Genomic DNA, 21,460 nt, shown 5'->3' with positions numbered 1-21,460 from the left:
CCTGTATCTGCACAGCCCCCAAACACCTGGGTAAAAGTGACCCCAGTTCCCTAATCATCCAGATGTTTGCCTATATGTTGACAAGCACCTGAGATCCAGCCCACAGCCCAGTAAGCCAGATGGGCCTGTGGTCAGTCATTCGTCTCAGAGTGTACGGCTCACCTTGACTCTGTGTACTGTCTCCAGGTCGTGCATGATAACTACCTCCTGTATGTGTTTGCTCCAGACCGAGAGAGCCGGCAACGCTGGGTCCTGGCCCTTAAAGAAGGTGAGTAAACTCCCGTATGACTGAGTCCCTGAGACCCCTTGATCCTATAATGGGCTTTGGTTCTACACTAGAATAGAGTGTCATTTGGGAGCAGCTGATTGATGATCAAACACTTCTCCCTTTTGGTGTTGGTGGAAGGTCCCAAGTTTCCCCTGAGCCCTAGAGGCAGCAAATAGTGTAGTGCAGGGGTTAGCCATATCCAGCCTGCCATTTGTTTATGTAAGATCCCAGGCTAAGAATGGTTTTTATATTTTTAAACGGTTACATAAATACCTACATAATATCTTCAATGTCGCCTCTTGGCTGACAGAGCCTAAAATATTTGCTATCTGGACCTTTAAGAAAAAGTTTGCCAACTCCTAGTATAATGTGAAGATTAAGGGCATGGGTCCTGGAGTTAAATGGATTTGAATCCTGCCACTTACTAGTCGTGTGCACTTGGGAAATTTCCTTAACTACTCCATGCTTCTGTTTCCACATCTATTGTTTAAAAAAAAAAAAAAAAAGAAGACAGGAATAATAGTACCTGCCTCCAAAGCCTGTGAATAAAGTTCTGAGAATTAACCAGGCCCGTAGTCAGCACCCAATAAATGTTACCTAGCTTGTTGTTTCAGATCATCCGTAAAGGTATTTCATAAGCCTTGCCTTCCTGTCAGCATAATTAGGCTAACCAGCCCAGGGTTTAAGTACATGAGATGTGGAGCCAGGCGGCTCAGGTGAAAATCTTAGCCCTGCTAACTATGAAGTGTGTAACCCTGGGCACATTACTTGATCCTTCCACATCTCCATTTCCTCAGCTACAAATTCTGACTAGTAACCTCCTTTTTGGTGTTGTTGGAAGGTCCCAAATTTTCCCCTGGAAACTGGAAGCAACAAATAGTATAGTACAAGAGTTGGCCGAATCCAGCCCATTGTTTGTTTTTGTAAGGCTCCAAACTAAGAAGTGTTTTTATATTTTTTAGTGGTTACATTTTAAATGGTTATATAAGTACATAGTGTGATTGTGAGAATTAAACGAGTCAGTACATAGAAGTAACTGAGAACAATACCCATCCCCAAGAAAGCACTCAGTCAATATTACTATTAGTTCTATTTAGTGCTGGATTTGCCAAGAGAGCTGGGTTTAAATATCAACCTGTCTCTACTCAATGGCAAATAACAACAACAAAGTAAACGCATTGGGACAAAAGCAAACCATCTGAAATCTCTAGAGCCACAATTACTCTAGCTGGAAAAAATGAGAATAAAAATCTGAGTCCCGGCTTTTTCCACAGTTATTGCCTCAAATGGGGTCCCAACAGGCAGTGCTAGGCCATTTGGCTATCTCGACTAATCACCCAGACTCATGCGGCAGGGTCAAATCCCAGAGAGTTATAAAGTTGGTGCGTTGATAGAGTAACAAAGAAATAATTCTTCTTTTGGCACCAACCCCTTTCAGAAACAAGGAACAACAACAGTTTGGTACCCAAGTATCATCCTAATTTCTGGATAGACGGGAGGTGGAGGTGCTGTGCCCAGCTGGAGAAGCTTGCAGCAGGCTGTGCCGAGTACGACCCAACCAAAAACGGTAAGAAACTGAGGAGTTCCCTTTCTTCTTTTTGAAATGACTGAGCTCTGTGCTCTTAGGTAATAAAAGCTCTCTGGAGTGTCAGGGATTGGATAGAAAACTCTGGGTTTTCAGAATTTTCAGAAAGGAATCTTCTGCTTCTACCACAAGTTTGCTGATTTCTTTTCCCCCATCTCAAAGCTGATGTCTTTATAGCTCCTTGCTACTCAAAGCATGGTCCTTGGACTAACAGCATCAAAATGACCTGGGAGCGAGTGAGAAATGCAGGTTCTCTGGCCTCACCCTAGACCTACTAGATCAAAGTTTGTATTTTCACAAGATCCCCAGGAGATTTATGTGCATAGTGAGGTTTAAGAAGCACTGCTGTAACCCTTCCCGGTAGGAAATGGGAATGGCATTACTGAAGTACTGTTGTTAGTTACCATCAAGTCAGCTGCAACTCATGGCGACCCCAGGTCTAAGAGAACAAAACATTGCCCAGTCCTGTACCATCGTTGGTATGCTCACCTCCATTGTTGCAGACACTGTATTTTCAGTGCCTTCCAACATAGGGGGTCATCTTCTAGCACTATATTGGACAATATTCTGTTGTGATCCATCGGGTTTTCACTGGCTGATTTTTGGAAGTAGATTGCTAGGCCTTTCTTCCTAGCGTATCTTAGCTTGGAAGCTCTGCTGAAACCTATCTACCATGGGTGACCCTGCTGATATTTGAAATACTGGTGGCATAGCTTCCAGCCTCATGGCAACATGCAAGCCACCACAGTATGACAAACTGACAGACAGTGGTGGACTTAAGTATCAGAGACAGCCTTTATGGATATATAATACTATTTATTCACAGTGGTATCACATCATTCATGTGCTTCATTACATGAATTCAGCTCTGTGCACTTAGGGAGGGGGGTAGGGAAGGGAAGTAAAAAAAAAAAAAAAATCTTTTTTTTACTCAATGGCTTCTTCTCACCTCTGCTTCAGACTTGCCGTTGACCTCCACAGTCTCAGAGAAAAGAAGGCCACAGCACAGTCTAAAAAAAAAGTGAAAACAAAAGTTGTTTCTTGGCCTTTGCGGTCAAAGGCTTGGGTCATGGGAATTTAAGGGCAACTCAATTTTAACTTCTGTGCTGACTGTGGAACCTTAACACCCCAGTAAAGTGCAACTCCACTGTTACGCACTTCTACATGCATTATGCTCTCAAGGAAGATGGTGTGATGTTAAAGAAATGGAAGCCATGAGTAGGTTGGTCTGCCCAAGGTCACGTAGCTTGGAAGTGCTCTGCAAATTGATTGGTGAATAGGAATGATGGCCCATGTGGATCATTTTGCTTGCACTCTTCTCTCCCCTCAACCTCCATTACCTGTTACCTTTTCTCTTCTGTCAATTTCTTTTTTGCACTAAAACTTAAGACCTCTGATTGACAAACTCTAGGCGGATGCACTAAATGTAACACATGGACTGGTTTTCCGTGGTTTCCTGAGTCACAGCCCTGCCCAGTAACACTTTAAAAACCACCACGTCTCATCCTCCACTTTGGGAAAGAAAGTCGTTCAAGTCTACGAGTCCTTTGGCCCAGAAAATTAATATTTATCAAGGCAGCAATACCCTACGTTAGCCCTGTTGACCATGCCTTGCTTATGAAGCCCAGTATTTAATGAAAAAGAGTTGGAAGGTTTTATATGGGTGGAATCCACCACAGTAATAAGATGGCATGGGCTTCTCTCAGTGAGTGAAAGGCCCTTTCCAAAGCCAGAGATCTGGTCTTCAAATTCCTCTCAGCACCTTGCTGTGGGGACCACTGATAAGTCAGTTGGCCCTAATGTCCTCATCTCTAAAATGCTAAGGGAGGCTTTAGGAGGCCTAGTATGAAATAATCACTAAGCTTCCTTTCACTTCTGAAGTTCTTTGAATCTGTGTTTCCATTTTGCAATTTACATCATTCACATTGCAGCTATTCCTCTCTAGGGTACACAGTATTTCCCCGAACTGAGTGGTAGACACACTGAGGTGTTAGGAGCATCTGAATGACTCACCAGGACTGCTCTTAGGGAGGGCAGGGGGCTGGTTATGTTGAACTTTTCCCCATGTAAACCCAGGGCCTAACTACTCATGGTCACTTCTGGGGGTGCCCCATGCATTTGCTCAGCTAGTGGTCCTGCTGTTGCATTTCCGCCCTCTGCCATTTCCCCTTCTGAACATCTCCTCACTCTCCCCTCTTCGAAACTGCTTCAATTGCTCCGTGTACCACAGTTTTGACAGCATTTGGAGCAGAGCTTCAAGAAGCACACTGTACTGTGAACATAGCACATGGCCATCTGCTCTGGGTGAAAGCGCATAGGATTCCTGGTGTTGGGTTCATGTACAGCACAGGGTCTAAGAGCATGCGGCTTCAGAGTGAAAAGCCTCTGAGTTCCAACCCCATCACTTCCTTGCTATGTACCTTCATATATGTTATTCAATCCCTCTGAGCCTTTGAGCCAGTTTCCTCACTTGTAAAATGGGGGTAATGATAAGTAGATACTTAGCGGAGATTGTTGGAAGACTCAACTGATTTATGGAATGCTCTTAGCACAGCTGCTGGCACTTATGAGCTCTTGATAAATGGTAACTGTGTCTACTCATCTTATTTGTGGGCAGGAGAATCTGAGGCTTAGATATAGTGCTACAGGCAGGAGTGTGTGTGTGTGTGTCTGTGTGTGTGTGTTGGGAGGTGGTTAGATGGCTTGGAAAGAAGCAGAGGTGGTTGAACAAAAACGAGCCCTACTACACCCAGCCCACAGCAATACCCATTTCTGTGGTGAGAACTGGCCCTGATCCTCACCATGTACTAATTGAGCACAGAGGGAGAGGAAGGAAGGGAAGAGCAAGGCCAGAGGATGAAGAAAGACAGAACAGTCACTGAATGTTCAATGTTGGAAGGGGCCCAAGGCCACACAGCTTGTGTATGGTGGAGCTGGGATTAGAACACAAGTCTCCTGGTTCCAAGTTGAGTGCTGAATAGGAACCATACTTTCTATTATGTGCGTTTTCCTTCCTACCCTTCTTGTCTTCTAACTGTATGCCCACATCAATGCCCTGTCCTGTTTTTGCTTACGGAGTTGGCACAGGGGCTGGGCTCCAGTTTCAAAAGGAGAATCTCCTCTGCCATATCCCTGACATGGGGATATGCCAATTGAAGGAGCTCACTGCCTATCTTTGTAGCCCATCTCCTTCTTATCTCTAATTATTAAGGCGTCTTAGGTAGAAGCCTGTGCAGTGCCTCCCAGACCCACAGACACACAGCTTTGTTCTGTTGATTTCAGGCCTGTCCTTTGAAGTGCCACAAAGGAGATATAGTGAGAGACAGAGAGGGAGAGATAAAAGGAAGTAGAGAGTGAAGAGAGGAGAGAGAAGGAAAGGAGGAGAAAGTAGGGAAAAGGAGAAAAGAAGGAAGAGCATGAGGAGAGATAAAGAAGGGAGGCGAGACAGGGAGACACAGAGAGATAAAAAGAGAGAGGGAGAGATGTTGCAGGGTTCTGTTTGGGAAGACAGCAAGAATACGTATTCAGATGCCTAAGGCAACTAAAAATGGATACCACCCTCTCAAAAAGCAGTACAGTGGCCTCCCACCTCTTCCACTCCCTCCCCAAGCCACCACAGCATCAGGAAGCCAGTGAGTCACAGTCTCCTTGAGTCATTGATTCCCACTCCTGGGTTTAGCAGGTGCCAGGTACATTCGTGGAAGGCTCTGTGTCTACAGAGAAGGGCACACACCTAACCCTGCTGTCAGACCCTTTGGCTTAGGTTTTTCCTAGGGATACAGAAAGGGAGAGGCCGAGAATGTTGACTTCTGGAAGTTTCCAGTATCTCCTAGAAAAAGGAATCAGGAACCAGCAGGCTGAAAGAAATTAATCACAGGTTCTAACCATGCCGATTCTGGTTTCTCTGTGTCTCATCTTCTCCTTCTGGCCCCTTTTCTTGTGTTGTTCTCCTTGAGGCCCCTTTTCTCTGAAAAGCCCCCCTGGCTGCTCACCTCCGGCTGGGCTCGTGTAGTTTCATGCTCATTTTCTTTTTCTGTTTTTCTTGTTTCAGCTTCAAAGAAGCCTCTTCCTCCTACTCCTGAAGATAACAGGGTGAGTGAGCTCTCAAGCTCCAGATGCGGGGCGGGGGGCGGGGGGCTCACGGTGCTGCAGGCTGCTCGACTAGCATGTTCCCACTCGCATTTCCCCTCTGTCTGCCATATCTCTCAGAGCCTGGGTCAACGTAGCAGAAGTCGTGACTCAGTTGAACTCAACACATTGGGTATCTTGGGACTGAATTGTCTCATCGGTCTGTCCACGTAAAAGGACCAATCAGTTGCTAAATTTCCACCTCACTTTATTCACTCGACAAACAGCTGTTGATATCAAGCTGTGTGCCTAGCCACATGACCACTTTGGGGTGAAAAAATGGCTCATGTCTTTATAAAGTTGTGTATTTACTCTATACCTTGACGTATAAACAGTTTGAAGGCAAGCGTTCAATAATAGTTTACATTTTTAAAGCAGTTCCACCGTTATTATAGTTCAATACTCCCTCTTCTGCCCCTTTCAAAGGGTTATAGTTTTATTCTTATCTTAAAGTTTAGGAAATGAAGCCCCAAGAGAGGTTTTGAGGCTTGTCCAAGGCCGCTCAGCAACTTAGTGGTAAAGCTAGTAGGATGCAGAGTATCTGGTGTGGTGGTCTTCACTCTAGTGGTAGTTCTCAAATGGTAGTCCATGGACCAGCAGAATTGGAATCACCTGGAAGCTTGTTTGGAGCCCTGATGGCACCATAGTTAAGGGATCAGGCTGCTAACCCAAAGGTTGGCAGTTCGAATCTACCAGCCACTCCTTGGAAACCCTTTGGGGCAGTACTACTCAGCAACAGGTTTGGTTTTGGTTTTTTTGAAAGCTTGTTTGGAATGCAAATTCTCAGGCCCCTTCTGAGAGCCACTGTATCCAAAACTCTAGGGATAGAGCCCAGGGATCTGTGTTTTAATAAGCCTCCAGGCAATTCTGAGGCACGCTCAAGTTTGAGAACCATTGGCCTATGGTATACTGAGTTCCATTACTTAGACAATGTACAATCTACTCTGGGGAAGCTTATTCTGTCAATGAGAAAAAAATAAATACGAGAGTGAAGGATCAGCCTTCACTTTGTGGTCATATTGACGCCAGTATCCACATTTGAGTTGACCATTTGCCGTGGAGTCGACTCCAACTCATGTGACCCCAGGTGTGTCAGAGTAGAACGGTTTTCAATGGCTGATCTTTCAGAAGTAGATCACCAGGCTTTTCTTCCAAGGTGCCTCTGGGTGGACTGGAACCGCCAACGTTTTGGTTAGCAGCTGAGCATATTAACCATTTGTACCACCCAGGAACTCCCCACATTTGAGTACTTGCCCTTTATTGCAGAACCTACTGATTCTACTTCCTGATGCTTCTTCCTGAAGGATGAGCTTTGCTTTTTTTCCCTTCTGCTGACATGATGAAATTTTAAATCTGGCAGCTTCCCCATGCAGATAGGCTCAGAATCCTCAACACCTTGGGCTGGTTATTAGATCTGTCATCAGCCTACCCCCAGCAAGAGGAAAGAAATGTATGTGAACTGTAGCAGAAAATGAGCTCTCTTCCCTCTTCTTTCATTGATCATCTAAAGAACATTTCCCTACCTTCCTTGGACATATGGTTTGGGATCCCACTGCCCTGGCTTACAGTTGGTTCCTCCCCAGTCTCACCTAAATCCACACCTCTAGATCTTAACCCAGTCTGCTCTCATCTTCTTTTCGGCATAAATGAAAGGGGAAGACAGAAAATGCTGCCAGTCTGTTCTTCCTCAGTCCAAGTCATCTGGATTTTCAGACTTCTTAAAGAAGCAGTGTTGATACTGTTTTTAACATTCTGACCACAAGGGTTTTAGAATTACTGTTTTGGTTTCAACCACACATCCATTTCAATGTTTCTCTTACTTTGAGCCACTGGAATACATTTCTCTCTTCACCTTCTTGTTCCGTCCCCTAAGTGGTGATGGCATCTTGGGTTGGCGTATAGAAAAGCTAGATTTTTAATCCAAGATCTAAGCTAACAGGCCTAACGTTCCATGTGGAGGAGACAGTGGGATAGGATCAGCTCACCAAAGGGTGAGGGCGGCTCTTTTTTGGTCAGGATGGACACTATCCATGATCAGTGTAACTGACAATTTCAGGCCTCTAGCCTATGGATGAAAACAAGATCATGTGCACATTGAAGCCCAAATTCCAATTCCTCTTGGCCCCTATTACATACCTGGGAACTCAGCTTCTCCTTCAAGGCTTCTTCCAATCTTGGTTTCCTGAGGGGCCACTCAGGAACATGCCTGTCTCTGTCCTTTCTTCTTGCCTTCCTGTTAACACACTTTATCCCTGCCATTGCTACCTGAACTCTCTGGGAAAGCCTCTCTCAGCTCAGTGGAGCTCTCTCCAGCCAAGACCAGGCGAAGCTCTTAGAGGCCAGGGCTGTTCTGAGGCCTGAAGCAGAGTGGCTGGGAGACAGGCCTCTCATCTATCCCTCCCTCCCCTTATCACCTGAGCCACAACCAGCCCTTTTGAGCCCAGAGTCTCACAGTCTCACCAAACGCTGTCCTTCCATTTTCGCACTCTAATCTAGTGAGTCCCAACCCTATCAGACCCAATGCCCCCTTTTTGTAACAAATACTTTACAAATCCCCTTTTATTATCCAGAAAAGAAATTCAGATATAATATAACTTACCATTTATTGATTTCTAGAAATCAATAAATGCTGTCTCTGTAATTTAAAAAATAAACCAGGTTAAGTACTCAAATAAATAAAGGAAAATAATTTGCATAAAATAATATATATTTCTATATATAAATACTGGATCATGACTGTACTGGAAGATATAATGAAATAGTTGATTGCATGCACTTGTAGGTAGAATTCCAGTGAATTTGCCAGCGCAAATGTAGACTGATACAGGGATGTTGTATCAGTGACTCAAACACAGTGTCACCATCTGTGATATGATTTTCCAAATGGTGAATAATTCTTGGTAAAGTTCAGTAACTAGACCATACTAAACTGAAATTTGGGAAACTAAACCAAATATAATATTCCCTTAATGCACAAGGTAGTTGTATTCCTGGAAAACCCAGTACTTTGTATAGGGTAGAGGTAGGATCTAGGCTCAGATCATTATTATATATTATTATCATAAACATGTTTCTTACCACATGACTGTCTAACAGGGAAAGGTCTCTGGGTGGTGCAAACAGTTTGTGCTTGCCTGCTAACCGTAAGGTTGGTGGTTTGCAGCAGTGCCGCAAAAGAAAGGCCTGGCAATCTACTTTCAAAAAAATCACAGCCATTGAAAACCCTATGGAACACAGTTCTACTCTGAAACATGTGAGGTTGCCATGAGTCGGAATCAACTTGATGGCAGCGGGTTTGGTTTTGGTTTTGGTCAAACAGGACATTCAAAAGTTGTACAGGATATGGGACACTGCCGTACGTTTTGTATTCCTGGCCATCACCCACTAAATGGCATTAGCACACCTCAATGTCTGTGACGTTCAGAACACTCCCAAAGATGTCCAAAATGTCCCCTATGTGATGGTACCACCATGACTTGAGAATTGCTGCTCTGACCCTCCTGCTCAGAGGGATGAATCAGTTAGTTGAGATGGATACCAATCCATTTCCCTCTATCTTCTTCAGGTGTCCTGGAATGCAACTCTTCCCTCTATTAGCTCTTAGAACAAAAGCTGCAGGCCCATTGACTCATGTCTGTAGGTACGCAAGACACCACCACTTCAAAAGCTCCACAAATATCTGGACTTCACATTCCAGTCTGGGCTCAGCTAGGATGACATACTACATAAGTATGACAAGGCTTTTCTTTTTTAGCTTCATTATTTTTATGCTGCCAAATGCTGCAATGTACTCAGATAAATCACATTTTGGCCAGCAATCTCAATCTCTTCCCATAGTTACCCTTTTAAAAAACATGCCAACCCGTAGCAAGTATGCCCATCCTGAAATCTTGTTACAGTTTGCTTTACAGTCTCTTCTTCATGTCCTCAATATCTTGTCCTAAGGAAGATACTTAGGAGTAGAGATTTGGGTAAAAGAATGCCCACAAGAGAAAGAAGGGAGACCATGCACTTTAGTGGAGAAGGCATTGAGACTAATTCAAGCTCTAAACTTGGCCACATCCATTTCCCCATCTGTGCCTCAGTGTACCCATTCAAAATGAGTTGGATTAAATGATCTTTCACAGGCATTCTAGCTCCAATAATCTATAATTCTACTGAGCTAGACAACCCACAAATCAAATCAGCAAAGCATCAACTGAGCGATTTAATATAGACTGCATCATCTTCCCCCAGAATGTGATGTGTCCGGCAGACAGCCTGTGATGTGTGACATGGTACACGTACAGAAAGCAGCAGATGCTTGAGAAAAGCGTGTGACTGCCTGGAATTCACTGCAGTCAGAATTTACCTCGCAGAAGGAAAGGGGCGATGAATCCAGCTCTTTATTGTGTTTGTCTCATATTCAGCAGTGTAATCCTAACTCATAAAGAGAGCCAACTAGAAGAAGCGAGATTGCTTCAGTGAATATCCCAGTGGATTATAGAAACTGGTGTGTTGATCTGGCATAGACTCAGGAGCAAGTAACAGCGCAAGGATTTGCTAACCTTGTTCTGCATTTTGCCTCCTTTTTGTATATTTGCTTGATTTTGTTGTCTCCCTCACCCAGCGGTCACTTCAGGAACCTGAGGAAACCTTGGTCATTGCCTTGTATGACTACCAAACAAATGACCCACAGGAACTCACACTTCGCCGCAATGAAGAATACTACCTGCTGGACAGTTCTGAAATTCATTGGTGGAGAGTTCAGGACAGGAACGGGTAAGGAGCTTCTGTGGTGACTGTGGAGTCCCTGGGTAGTACAAACAGTTAATGCGCTTGGCTGCTAACTGAAAGGTTGGAGGTTCAAGTCTACCCAGAGGCACTTCAGAAGAAAGGCCTAGTGATCTGCTTCTGAAAAATCCGCCATTGAAAACTTATGGAGTACAGTTCTGCTCTGACACACATGGGATTGCCATGAATCAGAGATGACTCGATGGCAACTGGTGGTTACTGTTCCAGGGTTTGATGTGTGGTAGGGAAAAAGAAAACACTGGAATGATGGATGCTACTTCTCTCAGCATGATCACTACACTGAGTTAGGAGAGGAAAACCGAGGTAGAAGAAAGAGGGAGGAAGAGGAAGTAGCTGAGGGGAGTTTTACCTCTTCTCAGAAGTGGCTGGGAGGCAGTCACTTGCTATGCTTACTCCCTGTACCCCATCTTAAGCACTCTTATCTAAAAACCCCCTGGGTTTTTCCACTGACATCCACAGTTTGGGAGAATGGTGACTTTTTTTTTTTTTTTTTTGGCAAAACATTATTATTCTCGAGTGTTTAAGTGAGGATGAAGGTACATCCCATTGTGAAGAGCTTATTTTGGTGGGAAGAAAGGCACATAGAAATGGCACAGATTGGATACTTTAAGAAGTATCAAAAAGAAGATAGTAAGATTTAGTTACAATCACAGTCATTGAACTAGCCATCCAAATGGTTCATGGAGAAAGTAAACTTGTGCAAATATTAACTGACCACTATAGAATTCTTGAATAGAAAAATCATATGAGCCTTTACCTAATGTGAAATACAACATAATTACTGTTATTAACCTTTAGAATGCTCTGGGATGTATATGACTTTGATACCAGTGCCTAGTTGAAATGCATCAGATTCACACTGTAACATTTTTCCCTCAATATAAGAGAGGCATGTACCCATGCCCTAAAATATTCTCCAGAATATAACTTCAATGACTGCATAAATCCAGCATATAAATATACCATAATTTGACAAATTCCCTCTTGTTTGGTATTTTGATTGTTTTTAATATTTTGCAAATATTAATAACACTGCAGTGAACACCCTTGTATGTTAATATTAAAGGTTTAAAACATTTTTAAAGTATGGGGTTATTATTAATTAAAAATATAAAAAGAAAAAGAAAATGTCCCATCATTGCAACATCTGGATACCTATGTCGGTAATTTATTTAAAAAAAAAAAAAAATACTACCAGTACAAAGAAACATACATGAAAAATAAGCCATCTTCCTTCCTCCCCACATCAATTCCAAAAGTAATTACTATTAACTCTTTTTTGTGTATCCTTGGAAAAAAAGTTATTCATATACAAATTCAAAAAAACCATTACCTTGAGTCGATTCTGATTCTTAGCGACCCTATAAGACAGAGTAGAACTGCCCCACAGGGTTTCCAGTGTTGTAATCTTTACGGAAGCAGCCTGCCACATCTTTCTACCGAGGAGCAGCTGTAGGTTCAAACCTCTGACCATTTGGTTAGCAGCCAAGTGCTTCAACCACTGTGCCCCCAGGTTCCTCATATACAAATACACCCTTTTTTCATTTACACGCTAAGCCTACATTCCTGCTCTTCATTTTGGTTTTAACCATTAATGATGTATCTTGAGAATCTTTTCACATCAGCACATGCAGACCTATCCCATTTTTTAAAGATTTGCATAGTATTAGAATGTATGATTGTATTGTAAATCTTTAAGCAATCTTTCATTGTGGGACATGAAGTTTCCAGCTTTGTTTTCTTTGTTTGCTATTTCAATCAAGGCCCTGAAATGAAGATCTTTTGCTCATGTATCTTGGCAGTCTTTTGAGAATATATATTTATCTACAGGACATATTTCTAACTCTGTAACTGTTGAATCTGAGTATATGGTATCTTCATTTTTATAGGTAATTCCCTCAAAAAGATTGCCAAATTTTCATATCCACCGACAGGTTTATGGAAGTGCCTATTTTGCTACATCCTCACCAATACTGAGTATCATTAAATATTTAAAAAAAAAAAAAAAGCCAATTTGAGAGATTTTAAAAAGGGGTGCAAATATCTTTTTTTAATTTTATTTTTCTTTCGGGGTATAAATATCTTTAAGGTTAAGACTTTACATTTACGTACACCAAAATTTACATTTTGAGGGGGCTGGGTAATGTGTGATTAAATCAAGAACTGTTTGGGAGGCAGTAGAGCCTGGTAGCTAAGAACAGACCCCAAAGACCCTGATCTAGAGCCTTGCTCTCCAGCTCACTCCTGGAGGCAAATTAGGCTGGTCACATGACCGTCTCATTGCCCTTTCTGGGCAGACCCATATCAGGAGCAAACTCCAGGCTGCCTGGATCTACAAACACCAAAGAAACTTACGCAGAAATTCACCAGTTTAAAAAAAAAGAAATTCACCAGTTCAATCAACTGACATTTAGTACCGCTGATGTGCCAGGAAATTTCTTTTCCTAGTTCTTACTTCCCCAAATGACAGTTTACCCTTTGAACAGTGGCCTGTGGAAAGGCTTAACTCTTGGCACTTCAAAGAGCATCAAAGAGGACACCTCAGAGGCCAATCTGCATTGTGGGAATTTCCCAGTGTTGCTTTGTAATAGTGCGGTATGGTGGAAAGTACACGAGACGGGGAGACAGGAGATTTGGACTTTAATACTTGGACAGTCACTCTTGTTGTATATGGCTTTGGACAAGTCACTTAACCTCAGTGAATCCATTTCCTTATCTGCAAAATGTAAATGACAATATCAGCTTTATTTATCTCACAGTGTTGAGAACATCAATGAGATGATGGAAGTGAAAGGGCTTCGTAAATTCTATATCATGTACAAGTGAAAAGAATTATTATCATTTGTGTTGATAACCCAGCTTTAGTTGGTGTATTAAAACACAGTAATTCTATTTGAAAGCAAAAATATTTTTTATTAATATAGTTGTAAACACATGGTATGGCAAAGAGAGGCGTAACTAAGGGGAATTCCAAAAGAGAGCTACAGAAGGAATGGCCAATAATTTTCAAACATGCTATCTCCCATCAATTGGCAGTGGCTGCCTTGGGTACCATCATAAGGATGATTCTGAGGCCCAATGTCCAAATCTCCAAAGAAAGTGTGCCATGATAGATTGGCAATGTCTGCCACGGGCACAAGGTACAAGATAATTATCCTGTGTTGGAATCTCTGTTCTTGATTTCTTCACCCCTCAAAACCACTCATTGACATACATTACACATTCCCCATTAAACATAATCACTAGGCTGAGAAATTGCCTTATTCTGCAAAACAGTTAAAACAGTTTATGGAGTAAGAAGCAAGAAACTATTAGGCATTCTTTTGTAGATTGGCTGAGTCCAAATTAGTGATAATCCAGTTTAGGTTCCTCTTTTTACAGGTACAAAGTCAGAGGCCCAGAGAGCGGAAGTGACAGCGCTCTCACCTTGTGGTATTAAATGAGACAATGAATGTGAAAGTGCTTTGAAAACTACAAAGTTACGCACGAATATAAAGTATTTCGCTATTCTGATTAGTCTCTATCTATGCTTCTTTGTTTATGCAGAGTTATTAATTCTTGCTCAAAAGTGACGCCTCCACAAATTCAGCCTGACTTCATCCTATTTTCTCATATTTATACCATTTATATCTGAAGAAGCTTAACTAACCAAAACTATTAGAGAGGCCCTGAGTTAAAAAGCTTACACTATCGACTGGTAGCATCTTTTACGACCTGTGGTTGGAAAGTAGTTTTTTATATTTTAATTACTTTGGTTTCTCGACTATAAAATGATGGCACTAAAGTGGAAAAAATACTGATTATCACACATAAAAAAATGTTTCCTTATAGAAAATAGAGACTGAACATTAATCTTTTTTTTCCAGTACAGGAAACTTCACAATGTGGAGAGCAGCAAGCTGAGCTTTTAAAATAAAATAGCCATTTCTTATTTTTATGGTTCGTATTATTAGTGGTGAAGTCTCTTGCCTTTAACAGATAGCAGGTTGTTATTATTTTTACCAGTTATTTTATTCTAAAACTTTGAAGTATGTTATTACTAATGCCAAATGATGTGAGACTTCCACATCTTTAACTTTCAGTGGATTAAATCTGTAAAACAAAAATGTGAAAATCAGGTCTAATTAACCTAAACACTAATTTCCTTTTTAACAGGCATGAAGGATATGTACCAAGCAGTTATCTGGTGGAAAAATCTCCAAATAACCTGGAAACCTATGAGTAAGATTATTTTATTTGTTTTCCAAAAGTATGATATGCCTTAGGTTAGGAGAGATTCCTGGGAGGCGCAAATGGTTTACTTTTGGCTACTAACCTAAAGGTTGGAGGTTCAAACCCACTCAGTGGTGCCATGGAAGAAAGGCCTGGTGGTCTGCTTCCACAAAGACTACAGCCAAGAAAACCCTACGGAGTACAGTTCTACTCTGTAACACATGGGGTCACCGAGTCAGAATTAACTTGACAACAACGGGTTTGGGTTTTTAGGTTAGGAGTAAATTATAGGTTGATTATGAAAATGTTAAGCCTTTTCTTTTCTTGATTCACTTTCTTCTTCCTCATTCTCTGCCACCTAAATAAGCAGGAGAGGTGAACTTTAAATAAGAGGAGGGGAAGGGTATGGGTACTCACATCCCCTTTTATCAAAGGGGAACAGATTGTGGTAAAAGGGAAAGGTCCTACTGGGAATCCCAAGAATATCAGTCTCACTTGAGAAGGACTAGCACTGTGACCACTAGATTAAATATAAAGAGATTTAAAATAATGGTTAACCACAATGCTTCTAATACAAAATAATAGGCAAACAAATAGGTATTAAATATCTGCTTATATTGTGCTGTTTATTTCCAAGCTATCATTTAGAAGAGTTCACAGGGATATAATCTTAATGGAACTACTGAGTGTTTAATAAAATTCAATTGTGGTATACAATGTATTCACCATGTACATTCATTTCCTAGCTCAGCTGCTGAAGGGCCCCCAAGTAATAATACAGCAGTAGCAATGCTCACACCTAGCACCCAGATGTTGGTTTCTAAGTAACACTTTCCACTTAAGAGAGACTTCTTGGAGCAATGGCTTAGGGGATACAGGGTTAGGTAAGGGAAAGAACAAGATGAACCTGGGTCATCTTGTGACAGAAAATAAGGACATACTCAAAAAAAATGATGTGGGCATATCAAACAAACTCAGAAGTTGGCTTTCAGAGGCTCCCACTAACCAAATCTGGGACAATTTGAGTATCAAAATAAATAATGATGGTAATAGACTACAATCCATTGAATAAAAGAAGAATCCATAATAAATATATAGATCAATAAGTAAGTAAACAAGTAAGAAAGGAAAGCTCTTTCTTACATAGAATGCCAATCAATGGATCTAGAAGGAATTGTAAAGTTTAAAAATCACTATTTTTGAAGTCAAAGTAGCAACCGACTCAGGTAAGAATCATTTAATACTAGATGTTACAACTAGGGAGTGAAAGTTTGATGAGACACAGTATAATTACATAGCTTCAAAGTATCTCCGAACAAATCACATAATAATTATAAAGTGGAGAAAGCTGGTAGACTCCATTTTCACCAAATGACCAAGTTCACATCACCAACAGTGGGACCAACAGACAACATGTGTCTCCGGGTGTGATGCACCGAGAAGGCCATGACATCCCGTCTGTGATATTCCTGTCCAAAGTCCATAATCCGAATTGAGTCAGGAGGAAATAGCAAATCAATCCAAATTGAGAAATATCCTACCAAATAACTGGCCCATGCCCTCCAAAAATGCTAATATCACGGAAGAAGGAAAGCCTGAGAAATTGGTTCACATTAAAGGAGAGACTAAAGAGACTTGGCAGCTAAATGCACTGGTATTCCTAGGCTGGAGCTTGAACAATTGAAAAAAAAAAAAGAATTGTTTCAGAAATGTTATTGGGACAATTGATAAAATTTTAATAAGATCTGAAATTAGGTAATAGTATTGTATCAACGTTAAATTTCCTGATTTTGGTAACTGTACTGTGGTTATGTGAGTATGTTTTATTTCTTAGTAAATACACACTGAAGTACTTAGGATAAAAATCTACTCTCAAGCACTGAATAAAAAAAATGATTATTACCAAAGAGTACTATTATTTACTAAGTAGATGGTAGTGGACTCGTGTTACTATAAATTCTAGAGAATGATCGCCTTTTCAGTATAAAAATCGTTATGGCTATTGTAACAATTTTCTCTTCAATGTACACAACATCCATCTGCCTAGGATAAAAGTGTGTGAATATTCAGGGTAGGAAAAGAATTGCCTCTTATGTGTGAATGTTAGCCAGTATAGTGTGATGTGGTCAGTTAGGAATTCAGTAGAAGCATTCCAGAGTTGAAGAAATTTTTTGATTCTAAATATAATTGCTTAGGTACAAAAATTCCATTTGTTTTTCTAACTTTCTTCACCTTAAAAGTTTATTCCAATTCTTTTGTGTGTGTTTAATAAATGTTGAGAAACCATAAAGGCTCAAATTTTATTTTATAAGTTAAGTTTGCCCTCAGGGAGCAGAAATGTTATTTTTTAAAATAGTTGTTTCAAAGTTTATTTTTGGAAACAACTTAAGTGTTTCTCTCCAAAAAAGCAGGGGATTGGTTAAGTATGGTGCGTCCATTAAATACTATGTGATCATTAGAGAGAGAAAAAAATCTACTCTCAGATGGTTCAGAAAAAAATGTCTTTATGTATGTATATATGCCTCTGCCTGTTTATATGTCTATATATCTATCTAGAGGGACTAGCAAAGCAAATGTGCAAAATGTCAGCAATTGTTTTATACTATTTTACAACTTTTCTCTAAGTTTGGAATTATTTCAAAATAACAAAAATTGGCTTAGTACTCACCAAAGATACCAGGGTTGAAGAATACTAGCTAATGAGGACTTCTATTAACTCAATAGAATTCTCAGTAGTTCAGATGTGGTCAAGTGGCATTGTACATGTGGAGACTGTTGAACTGATATATGTTTTGCTGTATATTATTTTCAACAATAAAAAAAAAGTTGCTGAAATTCTAATAGATTCGGTAATGAAGAGCTGTCATTTTCTGAAAAGTCTTTCACCTGACACTCATTTTGAAAAAAAGTTGGTCCAAGTATGTGTGCATAGCCCCTCCCTCAGCTAACAGAAAAGTCATCAGTTCTAAGAATAGTTGAGCTGAAATGAGGTATAGTCGGTACACCGAGTTTCATAATGAAACATATATAAGATATGTGTAAATAAAATTATTTTTTTATTCCAAATGTCTCTAGAAAATAAGTAGGCATTTATTTCAAATGTCCACTAAGAATCTGGGAAGTTTTGGGTTGTATTTATTTTTGTTTTCATCAGAGTCTCTTTTTTTATAATAGAGGGGGCAAACTCAAAATTCTGAATATAATGCAGTAGAGAATGGTGGGACATGGGGCAAATAACAAGTATATACTCAAAAGCATATACCCTTATCTAAAGATATTCTTAGTCATTTTCGAAAATAAAACACCACATTATACAAACAAAACAGTTTCTAGGCCTATTTTTCTGCCTGTTATTAGTTTGCATTCTCTAGATTATGAAATCACAGCTAGAGAGTAAAATAATTTACAAGCAAACATCCGGATATTTAGTATACTTCTAGGTATATAAAAAATGCTCAGCATGATGACTTTTTAGCCTTGAAATTAATGTTGTCTACTTTCAAGTGATATCTGTGTGAGAACCTGGCACATAATTATGGATTGTTAAATTGATTGGATTGAGTTCTCCTGCCTTTGTAGGGTGGCTGTGAGTTCGAATCAACTTGACAGCAACGGGTTACAGGCCTTTGTTTGGGGTTACGACCTTGGGCAAGGGACCTCATCTGTTGGCTCTCAGATCCCTTTTCCGTAAGATGAAAAATCAGACAGGATAAAGGAAGGCAAATTGTGGCTCTTGATGGCATTCTCTCCCCTTGTATTGAACTCAGGGTAGACAGCGCTATTAGATATTGATACTCTTTTACCTACTGAGCCCAGACTTGACCTCAAGATCCTTTTCAACGCACAGCTCAAGGCAGCCACTGCTCATGGATTACAGTTTGAATATGATGAAGTATATTTGCCAGCCAAGCAAATAATCCGAGAAGCTGGACTATATGAAGAAGAATGAGGCATAAGGATTGGAGGAAGACTCATTCAACAACCTGCAATATGCAGATGACACAACCTTGCTTGCTGAAAAAGAAGAGGACTTGAAGCACTTACTGACGGAGATGAAAGACTATAGCCTTCAGTATGGATTACACCATAACATAAAGAAAACAAAAATCCTCATGACTGGACCAATAAGCAGAACCATGATAAACAGAGAAAAGATTGAAGTTGTCAAGGATTTCATTTCATTTAGATCCACAATCAATGCCCGAGGAAACAGCAGTCAAGAAATCAAACAACGTATTGCATTGGGCAAATCTGCTGCAAAAGACCTCTTTAAAGTGTTAAAAAGCAAAGATGTTACCTTGAGGACTAAGGTGCGCCTGACCCAAGCCATGGTGTTTTCCATTGCCTCATATGCATGCAAAAGATGGACAATGAATAAGGAAGACTGAAGAAGAATTGGTGCCTTTAAATTGTGGTGTTGGTGAAGAATATTGAATAATATCGTGGACTGCCAGATGCACAGACAATTCTGTCTTGGAAAAAGTACAGCCAGAATGCTTGTTAGAAGCGAGGATGGCGCGACTTTATCTCACTTACTTTGGAGATGTTATCAGGAGGGACCCGTCCCTGGAGAAAGACATTATGCTTGGTAGGATAGAGGGTTAGCGAAAGAGAAGAAGACCCTCTGTGAGATGGATTGACGTGGTGGCTGCAGTAATGGGCTCAAACATAGCAATGATTATGAGGATGGTGCAGGACAGGGCAGGGTTTCATTCTGTTGTGCATAAGGTTGCTATGACTTGGAACCAACTCAACGGCACCTAACAAAACAAAATTGGCCAGCCCTCAACTAGATAATCTCTTAAGAGTCCTTTCAAGTGTAAAATACTGTTCTTCTGTAGAATGAAGATATACTGAATCAGAATCTACATTTTAACAAGATCTCCTGGTGATTCTTATTTATAATAAATTTTTGAGAACCACTCTTCTACTAGTAGTTCTGAGAACTGGTCCCTAAGGAGCAGCTTTCGCATCGCCTGGGAACTTGTTAGAAATGCAAATTCTCAGCAGGGATTTGAACCAGTTCTTTCTGGTAGAATGTTCAAAAAGCTCAGGTGAATCCACCAATTCCCTTAGTCAGTACTACTTTCAAATAGCTAAACAAGTTTGATAAGTGGTATTCCTTCCCCATACCCCTGGTGGTGCAGTGGTTAAGCGCTTGGCTGCTAACCAAAAGTTGGCAGTTTGAATCCACCAGCTGCTCCTTGGAAACCCTCCAGGGCAGTTCTGCTCTGCCCTGTAGGGTTGCTATGAGTCAGAATCAGCTTAATGGCAATGGGTACTCTTTCCCAACAAGAACTTCTCTCCTAGATTTATTGATTTCGAAAATGGATTATTAACTGATGATTATTCTATCTCCTTTGACCTAACCAATATCTAGGGAGACCAGGATGGTGGCTCTAGTATTTTTAGGGGAAATAAAAATAAATAAACCTTCATCTCCCAAAATCATTCATATTTTTATCTACCACTTTTTATTGTTTTTCACCAGACCTCAAAAATTTAAAAAATAATGTAATTACTTTGCAGAAGTTCTTGAAGACCAGTCTTAAAGAGGAAAATACTACAATTGTTGTAAAAGGATATTTGTTAAACTTTCAAATTTGTATTAAATTTTTATAGCTGCCCTAGCATCATCCTACTTATAACCACCCTCTGAATTCTAAAATGGAGAAGATAAATGTTTTTCAAAATGTTATTATGGAAAATTTCCAACATACACAAAAGTAGAGAGAATACCCAATACCCAGCTTCAACAATTATCAATATTTTGCCAGTCCTGTTTCATCTGTTCCCCACCAATTAAAAATTTTATTACATGTAAAAGTGTCATGCCTTTGCTTTGAGCTTAAAAGCTTTGGTAGAAACAGAAAATGACCAAATGATTTTCCAGCATTGTATTTTATACGCATATAATGGAATTTTAAAAAGTGTCATTGACACATGACATTTTCTTGCTTTCAGGTGGTACAATAAGAGCATCAACCGTGACAAAGCTGAAAAACTTCTATTGGACACAGTAAGTCTCCTTAACTTTTCTTTCGACTTAAAATGAACTGTGCTGTTTTTTTTCAGTCATGCTGTGGTTTATGTGAATGTAGTGTAGGTTGATATATTGGATTAACAGTGGTTGTCATGTTTAGTGACAATGATCTGGGGATTTACAGAACTAGCAAATGACAGGATTTTCCAGTAACCATTACTTTGGACGGATTCCTTGGGTGGTGCAAATAGTTAACATGCTCAGCTGCTAACCGAAAGGTTGGAGGTTCAAGTCGACCCAGAGACTCCTCTGAAGAAAGGTCTGGTGATCTACTTCTGAAAAATCAGCCATTGAAAACCCTATGGAGCACAGTTCAACTCTGGCACACACGGGGTCATAACGAGTTGGAACTGACTCGACAGCAAGTAGGTTTTTTCTTTTTTTTCATACCTTGGCTAGTGGCAATGGGTGAGCCTTAGAGAAAGGGACA

At 40.5% G+C, this 21,460-nt stretch overlaps 1 protein-coding gene across 2 annotated transcripts in view; it reads left to right on the top strand.

Annotated features, from left to right (window-relative positions):
- The window catches only part of ITK (IL2 inducible T cell kinase), an 82,290-nt gene that overhangs the window by 33,592 nt on the left and 27,238 nt on the right, over positions 1-21,460 (top strand). For both annotated transcript variants that reach the window (XM_023726566.1, XM_004371265.1), the window contains exons 3-8: positions 187-268; positions 1,707-1,835; positions 5,905-5,945; positions 10,591-10,742; positions 14,931-14,996; positions 20,952-21,006. In XM_023726566.1, coding sequence (XP_023582334.1) covers positions 187-268; positions 1,707-1,835; positions 5,905-5,945; positions 10,591-10,742; positions 14,931-14,996; positions 20,952-21,006 — 525 coding nt within the window. The remainder of the gene's footprint in view (positions 1-186; positions 269-1,706; positions 1,836-5,904; positions 5,946-10,590; positions 10,743-14,930; positions 14,997-20,951; positions 21,007-21,460) is intronic.

This window comes from Trichechus manatus, unplaced genomic scaffold (assembly GCF_000243295.1).
Source record: "Trichechus manatus latirostris isolate Lorelei unplaced genomic scaffold, TriManLat1.0 scaffold00011, whole genome shotgun sequence".
NCBI lineage: Eukaryota > Metazoa > Chordata > Mammalia > Sirenia > Trichechidae > Trichechus > Trichechus manatus.
The sequence above is the reverse complement of the archived record's forward strand: the minus strand, read 5'-3'. Positions and strand labels throughout refer to the sequence as shown.